Source organism: Neopelma chrysocephalum, unplaced genomic scaffold (genome assembly GCF_003984885.1).
Source record: "Neopelma chrysocephalum unplaced genomic scaffold, ASM398488v2 Primary Assembly neopelma1_26, whole genome shotgun sequence".
Lineage (NCBI taxonomy): Eukaryota > Metazoa > Chordata > Aves > Passeriformes > Pipridae > Neopelma > Neopelma chrysocephalum.
In genome coordinates, this window is record NW_020897695.1 from 22868817 (window position 1) to 22888429 (window position 19613).

Below are 19613 nucleotides of genomic sequence, written 5' to 3' on the forward strand. Positions count from 1 at the left end.
ATATTTATCGTATTTTATGTATGTACATATATATAAATACTTTGGTATATTAGAGTTACTCCTTTTGTGCGTTCGTTATAAAGGAACACCCCTCTCTCTGACAGTTTCAGCAGTGATGAGGGCTTGAAAAGAAATGAGGAAAGAGGAGAAGTTTTTCCCATTCTCCTTGCACTGCAATGAAAAGTGGCAGTGCTTTTATTTCTCCTTCAATGGGGCAAGCAACCATAATCTATCTTTAGAATGAAGCCACAGTGGAAGAGGAATTGAAGAGGATGCTCTTTACCTGGTAGGCAAGAAGAGCTACAAAAAATGTCCGGAAAACATCTCATCCACTGAAAGACTAAAGAAGTTTGGTCTCCTGAACTTCTTACAGCTGAGTCTGAAGGTGAGTTACATCACAGAGTTCTGTGGGAACTGACTGAAAAGAAACTGCAGTATTATCATTAGGACCTGATTTACAAACAGAATTACTGATCTTGTATTGAGCACTTGTCAGAGAAATACAGAGAATGCACACAAAGAATCAGCAAGTCTCACCAATGCAATGAGAAATCTTTAACCCAAGTTCAGTTAAAACATTCTTACTACTGAGCATGTACTGACATAAACGTATGAATAACAATGGGGAGAGGCAGCAGCCTTTCTATTACTGAGATCATGAGATGCCTTTGCTTTGTTAGCATGTTCCTGCTGATGGATGCCAGGGCAGGAGAAGGAGAGTTGCCCTGGCCCCACACAGGAACACATCCCTCTCCCCAGCTGTGGCTAAGAGCAAGCGGGAGGGAGCTGGGGGATAGGTAGAGAAATCTGCACCCAAACAAATGGGGCTCAAAAAAAATGATCAAATAAGCTTGCAGCAACTGTACTTGTAAGTTGTGGGTGCCTGTGGGAAGTAAAAATGCAGTTACTTGTGGATATAAACTGGATTAAAACAGATGGTTAAACCTCAATCACAGCACTACTTTGATACAAATGCAAGGAAAGGCAAATGATAAGCAGGGTCTTCAGATTAAGTAAGGTATTGGTAAAAATAAGGAAAACAATATTGAGTTCACAATGTGCAGTATAGGAACAAATTTATATTTTATATATATATTATATTTACACAGATACATATGTGAATCATCTCTGAAGTGGCATTTTGACAGGAGAAGCCTCCAAGAGGGCAGCTTATCTGTTAACGCTGAGTCTTGATGAACCCCGTCTGTACACAGCTGAATCTTTAAGAAATGCAGACATGGTGCATTTGTTTTCTTTTTCTTTCCACAGTCAGAACATTATTGTGTTGGACTTTTTTTTCCCTGAGCTCTACTATTAATTTAAAAGTATTGTTAAGGGTGCTATTTCACTGACAATTCTCAATATACAGATAATTTTTCTAATTTAAAAACTAATCTGGAGGCTAAACCCTGCCAAAATACAGTGTTTAATTAATATAGGTGGGTGTAAAGTACAGATTAGCCCTATGGTGCAGGTATGGAGGCTTCCTAGATAATACAAACTTCAAGGTTCATGCAGTGAGAACAGGGATATGGAAGTACAGATTATAGTGATTCCTGTTCTGAATAGTTCTTTCACGAAGGGTTGGCATACAATTTAATGTATTATCCCGTGTCCTCAGCCCTTAGTTTTGCCATATTCATTTAACTGTGCATTATTATTACCCTTTTTGCTGCATTGGATGCTTCCCATTGCTTTCATAAATGGCATGCCAGAATTTTATCAGCTAAACTTACGCCATTGAGACAGGCAGTTTCTGTTTCTGTTTGGACTGACAAAATTCCTGTTAGATTTAACATGAGATGACTTCGGTATTTGGGTGTGCAGTAAAAGAAAGAAAAGGATGGAAGTACTGTGTTCCTGGCCTTTCCCTCGATAATCTTCTTTGCCAAGAATGGAGAGCTGAAATTTTTGTGGACTGACACAGTTTCATATATATCACTTCTCGTTGAAATAAGTCATCCCAAGAGCACTCTACAGCATGAGAGACAAGTGTTCCATTCACCACCTCTAGCTGCTTTGCTTCCCTCCTTCCTCTGGAGATGGATGAACCTATTGCTCTCTCCAGCATGTCTTCCCACATTAACTTTGTTGGAGAGCTGCCTGAGCATCGCTCAGTGCCCAGGTAATTAATTGAAAAGCCCCATCACTTCCTTGCTTCAAAAGGCAGAGATTTGACTTTGTAGTGCTAATGGGATTGAATGTCATTTGTGGAATTTCCTTAATCATGGCATATTGACTTTCTGCCTAAATCAAATTACTTTTATCCATGTTGATTGCACAGTTATAAAACCCCCATGAAAATCTTTTTATTAAATGTTATAAATCTCCCTGCTAATACAATGTAAATGCCCCGTTGTTTTCACTTGGTGCTTTAATGAGCAAATCAGTTCTTGCAGTTTAATCACACACTGAAGGCTGAAGTTACTGATAAAGTGACTTTTCCTTTTTATTTGGTATTGACCACTGTGCCACTTAACTTTAAAACTGGAAAATTTTCTCTTCTCCATAATCTTGGTCATACTTAGATGAAGAAGAGGAGACTCGCGCTACCCCAACCTTTTTATAAGCCGCCTTGAACAAGAACACTAAATAATTATACCACTAGGCTTTACGCAGCCAATATAAAACACCTTGATGACTGGAAATCCCTTCCTTCACTGGTCTTTTTTTTTCACCACCAAATTCTGTACTTACTGCTTCTCTACTTAACCTGTCCCTGGAATATTCCTAATGCTAATGTCCACTTTCTGGCATCAAAGATGCCAGTTTCTAAATAGCAACATATGCATGTGGCACCAGAGTACTTGCTCTGAGGGTGATGTTCAAGGGCAATGATTGCGATCAATGTTTTTCCTGATGAGGATGCTCCCTAACAAAACCAGGCTACACTTTTGAAAGAGCCATGTAGACACAATGAAACAGTTTACCACAAAATTCCCTCCTCCCTGAACACAAGTCGTGGTGCAAACCCTTTGCAGAAAATGATTACACTTTCACCAAGAGCTTCCTTCACTGAAAGAAAATTCGACCTGCAAGAGTGTTTTCCCATGCCAGTTTTCCAACAGCCCCAACATCCAGCAGTCTTCCCTGGAGATGCTCTTGTCATCATGAATAAATTCCCCATGAACCATCACGTGCATATGCAATAAGTACTGGACCTGCTTGCCGATCTCCAGTGGCCTGCCAGAAGAAGCAGCTCCTTTTGTATCAGAGTTCCTGGCCCCTCTGTTCCCACGATTTACTCTGCTTCTCCTGATGCACCTCCTCATGGATGAGGGGTGTACATGGAATTAAACAGTTAGAGTCAACACTAACAACAACAAATTAAAGTCACCACTGAAAGAGTATTTCTTCTCTGAGATTCTGGGCTTGATCCTTAACAAGGATCTAACCACGATCTCTTATGAATCATGAGCACTAAAATGTATTGATTTTTACTTTGTTAAAAGGAGGGGCTTTGTGGACCCAGGGTTTTCTAGCACATAACTCCCCTCCCCTTGTCCTTCTGGGTGATGATCACCCTTCTCTTATTCTTTGGAATAGACTATCTTCTTTCCTTTGCTTTGGCTCATCTTTTATTATATATTTGACTGATTATTTTTGCTCTCAGTCATATTAAAGTATTAGAGCAATTATTTTCAGCTTTTACTTAGCCATGAAGGTTGCTGCTTCTTTTTCAGACCTGAAGTACTTATGCCAGAAAACACAGGTCTGATTTTTTTCCCCAAAGTATTTTCATTACTATTGCCCTGAAAAAAGACACTGCCTCTCCTCATGGTTTCCCTTTTCCCCAGAAAAATCTCCCGTGCAGCATGATGTCAGTCAGATCTTTCTTCTGACACTTGCCATGAAGCATCCCTCTCCACGTGCCAAATTCAAGCAGGGCTGATAGCCTCCAACTAATGACGAGAGGCAGGACTGATTCCTCCAACATCTCTTTCTGCCCTCAGCTCTGTTACTTCCCTCTTCTGATTCCAGAGGCCGACCAGGGGAGCGGGCCAGGGGTGCGCGAGAACGGGACAGGTGGAAAAAGAGAAAGCCTCAGCTGAAAGAGAGTTTCGTGGAAGTGAGGGACGCTGAGCGGTGCCGGTGGGGCGCTGCGTGGGAGGAGCCGAGTGGCAGAGCCGAGGATGGTGCGTTTCGGAGCCGAGGGGCGGCAGGTCCGGGAGCGGCGCGGCGGGTCCCGCAGGGGCCGCCAGGGGGCGCGGAGCGGGCAGGGCGCGCAGTCCTGGCGGGGAGCGGCGGGGCCGGGCCGGGCCGGGCCGGGCGGAGACGCGGGGCGGGCAGGAAAGCGCTGCGCCAGCTTGGAGTCGGCGTCGGGGGCAGCGCGGGCTTGGCGGGCTGGGGCTCATCGGTTAGAGGCGCCTGTACGGGCGGCTGCTTCGGGGCTCGCAGGATGCCGGCGGCGCGGCGGCGCGGAGTGCGAGTCCTGTGGCCGCTGCTGTGGGTGGCCCTGGTGCGCTGCTACAACGTGGACGTGGGTCGCCCCGTGGTTTTCCGGGGTCCCAACGGCTCCTTCTTCGGGTACTCGGTGCTGCAGCACTACCACGACAGCACGCGGTGGTGAGTAGTGCAGCCCCTGCGTGCCCGGGGCCGGCGGCGGGGAGGCGGCCGGCCGAGCGCTGCCGGGACATCCGTCCCTTCTGGCAGTCGCATCTCCTGCAGCGGGGCGGCGGGACCCGAGTCCCCCTCGCAAGGGCGGGCAGCCAAGGGGCGCCTCCGCCCCGGCTGCAGGGGCCCTCCCCGCGCTCAGTCCGCCCCGTCGTGCGGGTGCGGTGGAGGCAGCGCCGTGGCTCCGCGCCCCTTGAGCGGGAGGGATTCCTCTGAGAATGAGCAGAGTCCCCTCGCGTTTGGAGGTGTTTTAACACCGGGATGTCCTTCTTCAGCTGGCAAGAGGCGCTCGACATCGTGACCTCACTGTCCTCAAGCGCCAGCCTGCCCCTGTCCGGCGCTGTGCGCGGCCCCGCTTCCTCGCGGGAATATTTAGCAGCTCATCGCCCTGACAGAAAGTGCACGGGGTACAAAATGTAACGGGAAAGGTTTCTAATACCGATCACCTCCAGCGGGAGCAGCGCGCTCAGCGTTGACGGAGTCGATATCCCTGCACTCAGCCTGGCGAGGGACAAAATCCTCCCGGAGGCTGGAGAGACGCTTCCAAAATGAGAGGCATTTGTCCCCTTTGTGTGCCCGCTCTTGGCGTGAGGCACAGTAGAGGAAGTGTCTATGTAACTTAAAAAAAAAAAAAGACCGATGAAAAGAAAGTTTATCTACATCTCAAAAAATTATGAAACTGGGAAGCTTCTTGTTTTCCTTTTGATTGAAAAGAGCCTTGCAGTATAGTCCGTCTCTTGTCTGGATTAGAGCCTCTTTGTTAGAATTAAACCTGATTTCTCTTGATTGGACTTAGTTGATGTCATCTGGTGCACTTCTAATGTGAGTAGGAGCCATTGCTGCCAATACATGTCCACAAAGCATGTCTTTATCTTTTATACTTAGATATGGCCCAATGACTCAGCTATTGATATTGGAACTTTGGTGCACTGTGGTATAAATAAATGTATTCATTCTGGCATTCAGTTCTTTAAAAATGGGTTTCTTTCACACCCTTTAGTCCACAAGTAATTCTATGCTCTGCCTTTCTCCATAGTGGCTTTTACAGAGCATTAATTTTTAGGACTAGAAGACTTTGTAGAGGAAAAGCACCCTGGGAGAAGAAAAGCTCTCAGTTTAAAGCAATGCTTAACTTTGGTCAGGAACCAGTGAAGGATGTAAAGGCTGAAAGCAGCTTGTGTTCAACACAAATTGCTGGGGATTCACAGTGATGTGAATGAAATGCTGATCTAGTGCAGTATGGTGGGATGTAAATGATAGAATTTGTTGCTTCTTATGTAAGTGTCTATTGTTCTGATTGATAATATGAATTATCTTCAGATAGCACCTACTGCTGTGATTTTTTGGAAGGGGAGGTAGACTAGGAAGGAGAGTCTCCCAGAAATCCCACTTGGTTTGGAAACATGCTGGACTGTAAGTGTTGGGCATCTGTCTGAAGGCAGGGATCTGTTAGAAATCTAGTGTTTGAAATTAAAATCTCCAGTTATGCAAACTTCATTTTTTTGAAAGTGGAGGTGATTCATGGAGCCTTGGCTATGACACCCAGAAAAAAAAAAAGACAAACCAAAACAACAAACATCTAAGATCATTAAATATTTTTAAATAAAGAAATTGCTAGCCCTAACACTCAGAAGGGTTAACAGCAGTTTAATATGGTCAGCATCAGCACTGTCAGAAATCTTGAGGGTGGTATTGTCACCACTGATGGGAAAGCTCCTCTTTTCATTATGGAACAAGAGAGTTTGCCTTCACGGGTACTTCAAAATCTTGTTCCCAACAGACCCTGGGATAACAAGTTTGAGAGATACATATTTTTACACTCTCCTTGATTCTAATTTGCTATATGTAGTTGTGCTCTTAATGTTTGCATGCATCCTAAAGGTCAACAATGAATCTGGCTTGAAAGTATATGCAGCCTTCTTCCAGTTTTCTGAAGATGCCACTCCCTGTACTGAATGAGCATATTCTGATTGCAAGCACATTTTTTTCACACTACAACATAATAAACATTTAAAGTGTTTAACATATTTCTTCTGAAAAGCTTAAAAGATCTAGCCGATCTTCCTTGACATTCAAAACATTAAAGGGCTGAACCCTAGTAAGTACCTTTAGCTATGCCCACTTCAACTGGGCATAAAAGTCTCCAGTATTATATAGTAGTATTTCAAAACCATGTTTATACTGTACAGAATCTTATGCATCCTTTCAGAGCATAAAGTCTCTGATTTCATGTTTAAACCAATTACCAGTTGCAGGTTACTAATGTACAATATACAATCCCAATGTATTAGATGAGTGCAGAGGGAAATGCTTAGTGGAACTCTCAACGTTTTTCAGCTTTGTCAGGTTTCTGTTGCAAAGCTGTAGATGTATTTCCTTAACTAGCTTGTAGAGTCACTGGACAATTTTTTTCCCTTCTCTTTTAACTGTGATATTCTGGGGAAAGGCTGAAGTCAACTACAGGGAATATGTAGTAAAAATGTTTTCTATTCATCCCGTTATAGCATAAAGCTCCTCTTAAAAGTAATAGGTTTACTGTTTGGTTTTGTGTGTCAGTTTTTTCTTCTTGAAACATTTATATACCCAAGGAAGAACTATGATTAAAGTTTTCTCATGTCCATTTGACCTGTACACTGCAATAGAAAGTAGTTAAGCTAAATTAACTTTAGGCTGATATTTTGCGCATTCATGACTTGCCCAGTGAGCTGTGCACTGTATGAGCCTGCAAAAATGCGAGCAGTCATATCTGAGGCTGATAGGGCCCCTGCCCATCTGATATCATTTAATATATTAATAGACTCTCAAGCATTTGAAAGTGTTCAGGGGCTTCTTGCTCTTTGTTGCTTGAGGGCATGATACTCACCTAACATGCTTCTGATCATGAGAGCTGTGTTGTTTGCAGTAGCCTGTCCGTGTGCTGGTATGTGTGTACATATCTGTGTGTATATACATGTGTGTGCACATATATATAGTCACAGATTCATATTAAAATGGTATCTGTAATAGCCAGGCCTGTTTCAACTGTTTGTTTTCCAAGACCACAAAGGCACATGTTTATATTGTCTACTGCAGGCTTGCAGGTTTTCAGTAAACTGATTCAGAGTTTGGTGATTCTTCAAGATTTATATGAGCCAAATATTCTTGAAGGGGGGGGATATTTCGTTTGAAATGTTACATCAGATAAATGTGAATAGTCAAGCTGGTACACAGAAATTATAGTGGAATATGAGTGTTCAGCCACCACAACAATAGTAGAGCAAGTCAGTGCCTTTGACCTTTTATGAAATAGTTGATTGCAAAGACAGTTCCATTTAGAAGGTGTTTTTGCACACATTTTTATCTCAAAAAAAGTTTATTATCACAGATGTGCTGATGTTGCTGATGTATTTCTGATGATGTCTGCTTTTCCTTCCTTAAATGGCTTTTATGGCTGTAAATCTTGACAGGTTTACTCAGTTACCCATCATTGCTGTTTTCAGCCAAGTGAGGAACCAGGTGGCTACTTGCATTTGGAGCAGAGACAAGCTGAAGTGCTTCTGTTCTCTGGATGTAATTTTGAAACTTGGACTAAAGACTCAAAAAATGACCCCAGACAGTTTAAAAAGAAACGAATGTCAATTTTTTCCCCAGTACAAAGTGTTAATAATGTGAAATCTTAGATTGTTCTTTTTTAAAACGTTACTTTATTTTCTCTCCTTTCCCTTCTTTATGCCCACTTCTTGCTGACACCCTCAAATCCCTAGCAAGTCCAGGGTGACCACTTTGTCTTTCCTGGCAAAATGATCTGGCTTGAAAAAGTAACGGAGTCAGTTTATTTGCATGGTGTCCTGCTGTGAGTTTTACAGTATGGAATGAGTCTGTTTTCTGTGCTGTTGCATCAATCCCTCAGTCCTGCTCTTCACTGGATTGCACTGCTGCTGAAATAATGAAGGCTGTTCTGCATCTCAGGCTGATGGATATGTTTTTTTAGCGTGTCATGTACTTGTGTGCAACCAGAACAAAGGCTGGGACAGACCGCCTGTGGTGGCTGGGTGTTGTGTTGCATAATCTAAGCAGTGATGCTGTAGGTGCTACCATGGCATTTCAGGGAACCTGGACTTACTGTCATTGGTCATCTAGCCCTACTGCTTCTTGCTCTGCATGTAATGGATGAAACACTGAGGTTTCATCCTCAGCGTACCCCAAGTACCTGGGGTTTTTATTTCAAGTAACAGAGATCTTTCTAAAGGGAAGAAGCTCAGCTGGGATATGATGGCAGTGCACCCTCCTCTGGTACTGCTTTTGAAATCAGCTCTGGTATGCAAGGATATTTAAAGACCTCTTTTCCCTGCCACTTAACATTGGAATGAGGTGAGGTACCTACAGTCCTTGAGTTGTGATTGCTTAATCGCTGCTGACATGCTGCAGGCTGATGCTTAGTGTGCATGGCATCTCTCCAGCCATTGGTCGGCTCTGCACTTTTTCTCCCTGTTCCTTCTGTTAAATGCAGCACTTATTTTCCAAATCTGTATGTCCCTAGGGTCAATCACCAGTGAAGTGATTGTTAGTGTTCTACAGGAAGTAATTTTACGAAGGTGTGATTTTTCCTTTGGCCAAGAAAGCTTCTTGTCATCCATTAATATTGGCAGCTGTGACTCCTGCAGTGGAATGGTTTCTGGCCATGCAGCTGTGTTGTTGTCTCAATACAGATGAAAGCATTTTGACTTGATTATGTGAGTATGAATGCAAGAAGAGAGGGTTAAGTGGCCTTTCTGCCTACTGCTCCTTATTTTGGTTTAGACCCCAATATTTTTTTCACAGAGCCAGTGGGATGAGGCTGTTGCTTACAGATTTTTTTGCACCTCAAGCAAAAGTGACTCTAAAAAGGCCCTGAACTCCACTCCTTCTGCCCTCAGTTGTCTTCCATAGGAAGAAATCTCTCTTGAGGGGATTTCCCCTTCAGGGTATCTTCAGGCAGATACAAATATTCTAGTGGCTTCTCACAGAATAGTATGGTTGTGGTGAGAACCTGCAGTCATCTATAATCTATGCAGAGAGTATTATCCACTTAGTGAGCCTTTTGGCAAAAGGCTGGAGAACTGCTGGTACTTGCTTGCTGACAGCACAAGTAGTCATATAGCAGCACTGGAAATCTATACTACAAAAATCAGGCTATTTTAAACCAGAGCTGCTTAAACAAGAGCTATGTTGGAAGGTTGTACTTCTGCTAGCTGTATTTATATCTTCTGTGTTTGTGCCAGGCAGGACTCCACAGCACTGAAATGTGAGAAGACTGTATTGGACTCTAAGATTTTGTTTTGAAATGTATTTCTGAGTTGATATGGTACTAGACGAAAAACACTTTCTCTGATTGTAGCGTTGTTTCATAGAAATCACAAAAGATTTCACAAGTGTACAGAGGAGATACAAAACAGGTGTTTGTTCTGCTCGAGGAATCCCAAAATATTTAGATGGAAATGAGTCTTCTATCCAGGCCTGCTGAAAGTCTCACAACAGTTAAATAGGTGACTTTCTTACAACAATTAAATCGTTACAAACTAGTGAAAGACTAAGCAAGTCTTTATGCTGGCAAAGGAAATATTCCAGTCTCAAACCTTTGAATAAAATTGAAGTAATTGGTATGTGACAAATACCAACCAAAAAGCATTTGAACCAACAAAAACCCTCCCATTTTCCTGAAGGTAACCATCTCAGGACATGGATGAGCATGGATCATGCCAGATGGAACGGGAGATCTGCAGAGGTTTTAACTGCTGGGTTTTAGGTGCAAGAGTGAAAGAATGAGACAGGATCTTAAGATGACATAGTGTGGGATGTAGGTGAAATATCAAATTTGAATGAATGGACATTCAGGACAATCTGAAAGAGATTTGATTTTGGCATGTGTCACTGTCTGCTTCCTTCTGCTCAGTCCACATGAAGAAATGTCAGCAGACATTTTCTTTTTGAAAGGTGTATTTGCTCAAGACAGCAATATTATCTGAGCCAGTAGCCTACTCAAATAATTAATTATTAAATTTTCCCATTTGGCTTTTTAAAGAAAGCTGAAAAGTCTTTGTAATTTAGACTCCATCATCTCTATCTTTTATGCTACAACCCAAAGTTTCTTGTGCACTAGTTGCTGAATTGTATTTACTTTTCTTAGGTTAGAGCAAAGCTTTTTGTAAACTGGAGATCAGTGTGGCCTACATTATCTGATTGTTATAACAGGTCATAGAGACAGTTTCTTGCCACTTGCAATTTGAACCTGTAACTATTTAAGCTAGTAATATTTATTTTTGTTAGACCTTGTGAACATCAATAAGTGAATGATAAGCATTCACTGCCTGTGTAAGTGAAATGACTGGCATTTGATTTTATGCCTGCAACCTGCCTAGTGGGATTTCCATTTGGAGCTGTTATTTCAAACTCCTTTTCACTTGCTGCCCAATGTGTGCAGGCTTTGTAGGTTTTAGCAATTTAAGTATTTTGGACATTAATTCTTCTCACTTGTGAAAACATGAGGTGCATTGTAGAGTGCAAGACTGCAACCCCATCAGAATTCTCCAAATGATACAGCCTAACCCAAGAAACTTCAGAGAAAATGGTCACTTAATGCAGGGGTTTCGCTTCTTTTTGTAAACATATCAAGGGCCACAGGATAATTTTGTTGTATCCCATGTCCAGGGGAGTGTGTCAGGAGTGGAGGCGTACTGCTGTTTGGTATAGATGAGGCTCTGATGCAGGAGAAGCTCTTCCAGATGACTCAGGTTGACCCTAGACACATGCACACGTTGTGTCTTGGGTCATCCTGTGTTTACTGGGATGGTGATGATGGGTGGTGGTTGTGGATGGAACTTCAGAGGATGAAGGAAAAGTTGTTTAAAACAGGGAAAGCATCCACTTTGGGACTGGTGCTGGGCTGTCCATCTGTGCCATGGGAAAGTTGTGTATACAGACTGACTTTGCATCAGTAGCTCTTTATCCCTTTAGTGGCTAAACCAAGACCAGTGTCTCCTTGGTCAGCTGCTGCCTCCCAAGTACCAGGCTGGGTCTGCACACAGGAGTGCTGGAGCCTCAGCCTTTCAGAGATGGTTGCCCTTGGTTCTGCTCTGGGCTTAACTTCAGTGAGAATTTTTTTACATGCAGAAGCTCCGTCATGCCTGACAGAGCAAGAGCATTGCAGAGCTGTTACTTAATTACCTGGTGCTCCCCACTGCCCTCCCTTGATCTGCGTTCCTCCTGCTTAACCTCCATCCTGATCCTCATGTGCCTAGATCTGGGCTCATAACTAGTTGAGAAAGATTGTTCCTTTAATGAGGAGGCAATGAAAGGACTCCCTTAGTACTTGTGCTCCCCCTGTAATCCTTATGAAAAGGCATCCCTTAGGGCATGAGCAGGTAGATGCCAGCTTGCTAAACAATTTAACTGTATCCTAACACAAGTAATTAAAAGGTCCTCATCATCTTTCAAGGGTAACCCTGTGGTCAGAGCTGGGCATTGGTACTTCTCAGAAACAGTAGATCTCACGTGGGATCAATAGTCCAAGTAAAGTCTTCACAGCCTCAAGGATAAAGTTGGCTGATAGCAATGCATTGTGGAAGAGATTTGCTTATATTGCTGTTTGGGTTTTTTGCTGTTGTTTTTTTAAAGCTGTCAAAAATTGCTCTGAGAATGGGGTGCCTCCACTTCCTAAACAAACTTACAAATCTTGGGCTGGCTCGCAAACATGCAGGTTCAGATTTTGTCCTCTTGTGGGTGTGTGTATCAGCTCTGGGTTGACAGGGATGTAGCTAAAACTGAGGAAAAATGGATGCAGCTGTCCATCCTAATGATTTCCTAAATGCTTTGGGGGGGTGTGTGGTGAGGTTGTGTAACTTTAAATGTGTTACAATCTTAATGGAAATTTAACTTGATAAAGTATTTATGCCTTCACTGTGGAAAAATGCCTTTATTGTGTGTGGTGTTTTCAATTTGTGAGTCAGTATCATCATTTTACAAGGCTGCTGAGAGAAGTGCTTTTGCTGAGGAAGCTCTGGCAATGTGAGCCTTGGTGGTGTTCGTTTTTTTTTAATTTTCTCCTGAAATTAATCACTTGTTACTTTGCTTTTGGTTTCCAGGGTCTTGGTTGGTGCTCCCAAGGCAGAATCTAAATACAGCACCTCTGTTCAGTCCCCAGGAGCAGTGTTTAAATGTCGAGTCCATACCAATCCTGACAGAAGATGCACAGAACTGGATATGGGACGAGGTGGGTAGTTATGGTGCTTTGGGACAGATGGAAGGAACCAAAAAAAATCCAACCCATATGGCTAGCAATGCTTCTGCCAGCTTCAAACTGGCCCCAAAACACTGACAAGAAGTCATAAGCCTTTCTGATGGATTTTGAGCAATGGTAGCAAAAGTTTCTTATTCTCTTCAGCATTACAAAATAACATCCCACCTGGTGCTGGTGTCCTCCCAGTGGCCTTGCTCGCTCTTTCCAATGAGTAACCAGGTAAAGGTGGATTTTTCCCTGCTTACCCTAGGCTGCTGTCTTTTCTTCACCTGCTTCAGTATAACTTTGCAGTGTATTGGTGCCTATATGAGTGGTTTGGAGTGCTGCTGCCTGCTCCAGGCAGTGCTGAAGTAAGGGTGCATGGGATGACCCCAGGCGGTGCAGGAATGGCCTCATGATGTGTGGGGTTATTAGTAATCTGATGATCTGTGGGTTCCCCCATAATGCAGCAAATCATTCCTGGAGTTTGCTTTTTGTGATGAAATGCTCTCAGTAAGAGATGTGCTTGTATGCTATCGCACTTGGTCAGGATTGACTTCAGTTTCTCTGATGTACTGTCTGAGTCAGAGGAAGACGGAGTCCTAAAGTAAAATTCTAATTTAAAATCTTATGCTGGATAATGATGGTGAAGATTGAAGCCTTTTAATAGTTTGATTTTCTTGGTGACATGTTGCTTTCTCTGCTTATAAAAAAAGTGATGTTAGTATTGTTCATCTTTTCGTACTTATACCGAGTCAAGTAGAATTTCTGTTCATGAAGCTTACATGTGTTAAAACAGCGTTTTGGCTAAGTGATTTGTCCTGCTACTGTAATGTAAACTGTCATGGATTTGTGAATGCTGCCTGACAGAACTAAAGATTTCGTCCTCTTTTTTTTTTTTTTTAAGTGCTCCCTATCTCATTTGCAAGAGTAATTTTTGCTTTGATTGCATTCTGGAGGCAATCTGATGTCTCTCTCCCATTGACTTGATCATTTGGTGGTTTATTCAATTAGAGCTGTGGACATGCTGTAGTAGCTGCTGGCTGTTGGGGACAGGGTCTGCCAACTACGTATATGTGTGGTGCCTATTAAGAGTGCGAGCATTGTCCTGATTAATGCATTCAAGAACTAATAATCAGGAGGAAAGAAAAGCACCATGGGATGTTTAAAGAGCAATCTCTTTACTTGTCAGGATTCTTTGGTGGGTATTTAAAACTCATGCCTCCTTGCTTTGCTGCCTTTCCTGTCTTTCTGTAGGCAATTCTCGGGGCACACTCTGTGGAAAGACCTGTAAAGAAGACAGAGATGATGAATGGATGGGTGTGAGCCTGGCTAGACAGCCGAAGGCTGGTGGAAGTGTGCTGGTGAGTCCATGCTTTTCTTTGATCTCGTTAAAACTGTTGCTGCTGTCTGACTGTAATGGTAAGCATGTCAGGATTAATGTGTTTGGCAGTGACTGACTGAGTCCAGAGTAAGAGGCAGCAGATTCTGTAGTCTCTTCCTTCAAGCAGAAGGGAAAGTGAACCCCCAGCCCGAAAATGCACTTTATAGAGGGAAGATTCCAAGCCATCACATTTGACTCATGTCACCCAAGGGCTTCTTCCTAAACCTGAGAGATTATATCTTTGAGCCGAATAAATGGAACTTTGTCTGGGAGGTACCTACTAGTTTGTTCTTTTTGTAGTTTGCCTGTGTTTATGTAGGGAATATGTTTATTTTCCTTGAACATATGTATTACATGTCAGAACTTACAAGGAAAAATGTAAAATGAGTCTTCGTGGCTGTATTTTTTATTTATTTATATTAATTTCCTATTATCAGAGTAATCCTGACAACAATCTAATTCTAGACACTACTCTTTGTGAGTAGAAAACTTTAAGTTGGCCCCATCTTTCCAGCGAGACAGGGGACTGCCCTGGTACGTGGCATCAAACTGTCAAAAAGCTGCTAGTGAGAAAGATCTTGTACAGTGATTACTGTGCCAACCACCTGTGTAAGGCCAGAGGACAAAGCTGCTTCCCTCAAAGGTATTTTTTTTAATATGTGCTTACAGTTCAAAAGGTTATGCCCCAAATCCTTGCACACCAACTTCCCTGTGAAGGGAGCAGGTGGCTTTAATACCTTTATGTGACAGTACTGTGATATTTTATCCCATCATCTCTTTTGGTATACAGCTTGCCAGTGTTATAGGGGCTAGCTTTACTTTTCTTGGATTTTTTAAGTGTGGTCAGGACTAGAGAAGGAGGGGAGAAAAAGAGGTATATATAACATACCCTATAAACATGTACTGCAGAGCGCAAAATTAAGGCGTTCATGGGTAGTGTAAGCTATTCATATTTTCAAGGGTTATCCTGAGGTATATGTGTGCTCAGTCCTGTGTAACAGCTGAGGACTAACTTGCACTGAGGATAACGCTACCTCAAAACACAGCATCCTCTTCATTGTCCAGTCATCAGGCTGAACTAGACAAATTCATCCTAATCCATTTTTAGAAGGTAGCTCATGTTCTTTTTTAGGCAAACATTTTTAGGCTGAAACATTTTTGTCAATATTATAATAATAATGGCCCATCTTCGCGAACGAAGATTTGGGGAAAGGTCTTTTACCTTTCCAGCCTGCGCAATGGATTTTTTAGGTGAGACACAGCCTGCGCTGAACTGAGCCCACCCTTTAATCCTAAGGTTCATCTGCCGGGGCCAAGCAAGCTTGGACAATGGCAGTGAGGTCCTCAGGACGTAGGTTTGTTTAGAGTGTCCTTCTCATAGATGGATGGCCACACAGGGCTAACGACCTCCATCAGGCCAGGAGACCGGGATTCGAACCCGTGGTCGCAGCAGTGAAAGTCCTGCACGCTAACCACTAGGCCACCAGGGGTCTCTTAAGAATAATGGGTTTTTGTATTTTGGTTCAAAGGGAAACAGGTTGCAACTGATGCTTGGGGGTCATTTCCCTAGATGGAAGCAGCAAATTAAGGGAGTGCTGGTGGGGCAAAAAGCTGGGCAACCACCAAGGATGGGGCTGTTTGCTAGCTGGCTGAGTGGAGGCTACCAGGGTGAGAGACATGGGCAGGGTGTGAGGCCCTAAACTGGGGCTGAAGGGATAGAATCTTCACACATAAAGGAGGTTAAAAGTGAAATGTAGCTAAAATAAAATACACAGCTCGGGGTGTGCTTATTTCAGTGCAGATTAAGCTAGTAAAATATCTCCACAAGTGGCACTGATTTAAAGCAGCCCTAACCCAGACTTCTGACAAGATTATGCTGTCCCTCACCAAGTAGATCATGTCCAGATGCTTGAGGATATTTAAATGTATAATTCTCATTGATATTTATGACCAAAGCACTGGCTCTTCAAGTGCTAATTATATATCTGTGCAAATCTGCATGCCTGGAATGAATGCATGCAGATTCCTTTTTGGATGGAAACTACCTGGCTGTTTCAGGTCATTGTTATTCTGTTTTGGGATAACTTTTTACTGAAAAAGATTTGTGACTTTCCCATGAGCAGATGGCTTTTAATACATGTGCTCTTCTAATTTTAAGGATCAGTATTTCTTTAAAATGTAGCTTTTCTTTGAAGCCCCTTTGAGAAACTGGTGTTCTGAGAAAACATGTCTGAATGTGCGTTCGTGGACATATTTGCCAAATTTTTAGTTTTTTAACAAAATTACTAGCTAACGTGAGTGAGTCTCTTTAGTTAGGAGTGTGTGCAATCTATATTGTAAGACAATACAACTCTATTTACTGCATTTCTTCCAGGAATTCCTTTAAGTCAGACTAATATTTTTGTGGTCAATAACCCTGGATGGATTTTTTTTTTTTGCATAAGTAAGTGTACTCGCCTGTGTGAAATATTCATGCTCTTGAGGTCCTGTGTAAGATTAACTAGTTCCACAGTTTAACTGTAGATTGTATAAAGAAGTTTTTGCTTTTGCTTTGAAACTGCTTAGTGGCCTAAGTTTTTCTCTTATCAGCGTTCCCCAATTGCCTGATAAGAGTACCAGCTTCAGTGGAAAGGGGCAGTAGGGAAGGTGAGGAGTGTGCCAGGGGGCTTTAGCTAGTGTTTGGTAAAATGTGGATTGTGTTTGAGCCCATATTGTGCCAGGATGTTACTAAATCAAAGTTTTGTGTTTGTGTGACAGACTAAATAGGAAAGCATCAGACAGTGAGAATGTGAAGAAATGAAGAAGTAAGATTAAATAAGAAAGCTTCCTTTCCTCAGATATACTATCAGTCTATGTTTGCTTTAATCTCAGTACTACAATAATACAGCTGATATTGCTACGTCTTTCCAAACTGAAACAGTGAAACTCCTCCTTTTACTTTGTTGGGAGAGGAACTGGGGACAGTGCATTATGATTTGGAGATAAGCCACATCCTTCAGTCTTGCTCTTCCTAAATACCTGCCACATCTGTCATTGTGTTGCTCCTCCTGTGGTGCAAAGCCCATGGCTGCAACATGTAAAAGAGCCAAGTGTCTGCAGTTCTGAAATGGCCTATTTATTATATTGGGGTAATGCAGTGTCAGCCATCAATAGATAACTCAGCTTGCTTTGTTCAGAAGCATTTTATTTTGCTTCAAGGGTTAGCATAATTTCTCCCCTGTTCCATGGTAGAGCTGGAGCCTGTGCCCTGGCAGCAGCTGCTGAGTACCAAAGCGTGCTGATGGTTTCCTCGTTGCACATAGCTTGCATCTAAAATAGGGTGCATAGACTGGCTGTCAGTTGTTTGCAATCACGTTAGGAAAAAAACCCAACACATTAAAATTTTCTCCACAGCATCAAATTCAGGTGACTCATCTCTATTCCAAAGACCTCTTCAGACACGTGCTGTCAAAGAGGGAAGGCTGTGGACACCTTTGGTAGCACAGTACCTTGCCTCAGCAACGTTGGATGATGCAGTGACAGTGTACTGTAATCAACTCTAAATGCTTTTGGGAAGACAGGAAAACCAAAAGCAGCTGTGAACAAGCTTTGTTGTGGCAGGGAGACAAATGTGCTCATTGCCTGGCTGCAGAGAAGTGAATTGTGAAGAGGAAGAAGAACTCCTGTTCATTGGGAAATGTCAAATTCTGTAGCTGTGGCATGGGGGAGTCTGGTGAAGCCCTGACTCAGATAACCAAAGTGGAGCTCATCCTTTGGAGGTCCACAGACTGAGCCAGTCAGTGGTAAACTGTAGTGTGCCTGAATACATATCATGATGAAGGTACAGAAAAATGATCATTAAAAAAAAAGACAAACAAAATCCAAGTCCTAACAGAGTAGGTAAGTGTGCCCAGAAGTGCTAGACTGAGCCCATAGCTTCCAGTTGATTATGAACATACTTCTTACCCTGCAGCTTTTTCTCTCCTTACATTGTTCTATCCTTTTTTGCCTCCATACCTCACTCCTGAGCAAAGCCACCTGCTTGTAATGAGATGTTCCTGCTCTCCCTGACTCTGTCGTTTGTGTGCCTCTAGGAGAGTCCCTTGCAGTTTCCAAGATACAAAACGTCAAGGAATTTACAATACCACAATCCTTTATGTTTCCATAATTTTAAAAGAATACTCTTGGTCTGTTTCCTTTTAAGTTTATATCCAGAATTGGGATTGACTTGACTGTCACTTTAATGGTATTTGTCTTTATGGCACTGTCTTTGAAAGGGCTGTGCATGTGTATATTTGTGCTCACAGCACAGATCCATCAGGAGAGAAACTATTTCCCAGTTATGCTGAAAACAATAATTTCATATGCTGTTTGGGGTTTTTTTGCTGTTGAATTTTGAATGAGTAATGCATGGGGATTGAAATCATAACTGAGCCTCCTTAAAGCACATAAGGGAGTCTCCAAAGCTGCTCTTTGCAGTACTTCTCATATGCATTTGGCTGTGGAGCAGGGTGCCCTCAGAAATATCCTTTGCATCACAGCTGACACGTGGCACTTCAAGCACTTCACGGCTGGCACTTCAAGCCTGCCCCACACAGTGTGGTGTAGAGCATTCCACAACTCCCAGAGCCCCTCACTGTCCCTCTGTGATCTTAAGGAGGTATGTGCTTCTCCTTGAGCACTGGAAGTTAGGAAAGCAAAAAATATCAAACTCCAAGTGTAGCACTGCTAATACAGAGCAGGCTTTTGCACAACTGATTTTGCTCTGTGGGAGTAGTATTCCCTGTTTATGTCTTTTTGGAGATAAGGGGCCTCTGGTGGTGGCTGGATTTGAGCTTCCCAGTGGTTGATACACTTCCCACATCCTTTACTGGAGAGGTGACACAACTGTGCCTGCATTATGGATGGATATAATTTTTAACAACATTGAGATGCTTCCATAGGCAGCTCTGAGGTGCTGAGGCAGAAAAGTGGGGTAGCACACAGGGATGGAAGACTGAGGGTATCTCATTTGGGGGGAATGCAGTCAAATGTGCGGTTTGTGAAGGGGGCTGATACAAAGCTTTGAGGAAAAGTTGAAAGTATGTGGAGGAGATGATTTGTAGCATAGAAACTGCTCTGTTTTCATAGGGCCAAGCCTTGAATGATGCAAATGGGCACATCTACACTGACTTCAGAGTAGACTTATACCAGCTGGAGATATGGCCCAGCATGTGCTCAAGTTCAAAGCCCTTGCTGTTTTACATTTCCTTTCCTTTTATTCCAAGTTAACCCTGAGCACAAGGCAAGTTGTGGTTTGTCTGGCAGCAGTGCAGTGTTAACTTTTGGAGCAAATGAGTTGTGGGAAGTTGTGAACCAAGCTCTACATTGCTTGCATGTGTGCTGTGCATGGCAGTTGTACTG

At 42.8% G+C, this 19613-nt stretch overlaps 1 protein-coding gene across 1 annotated transcript in view; it reads left to right on the forward strand.

Moving 5' to 3' along the window:
- Window positions 1-4309: 4309 nt before the first annotated feature.
- Window positions 4310-19613, forward strand: part of ITGA9 (integrin subunit alpha 9) — a 219326-nt gene continuing 204022 nt past the window's right edge. The window contains exons 1-3 of the mRNA XM_027675915.1: window positions 4310-4566; window positions 12714-12841; window positions 14105-14211. Of these exons, the coding sequence (XP_027531716.1) occupies window positions 4400-4566; window positions 12714-12841; window positions 14105-14211 (402 nt within the window). The 5' untranslated portion in view covers window positions 4310-4399. The remainder of the gene's footprint in view (window positions 4567-12713; window positions 12842-14104; window positions 14212-19613) is intronic.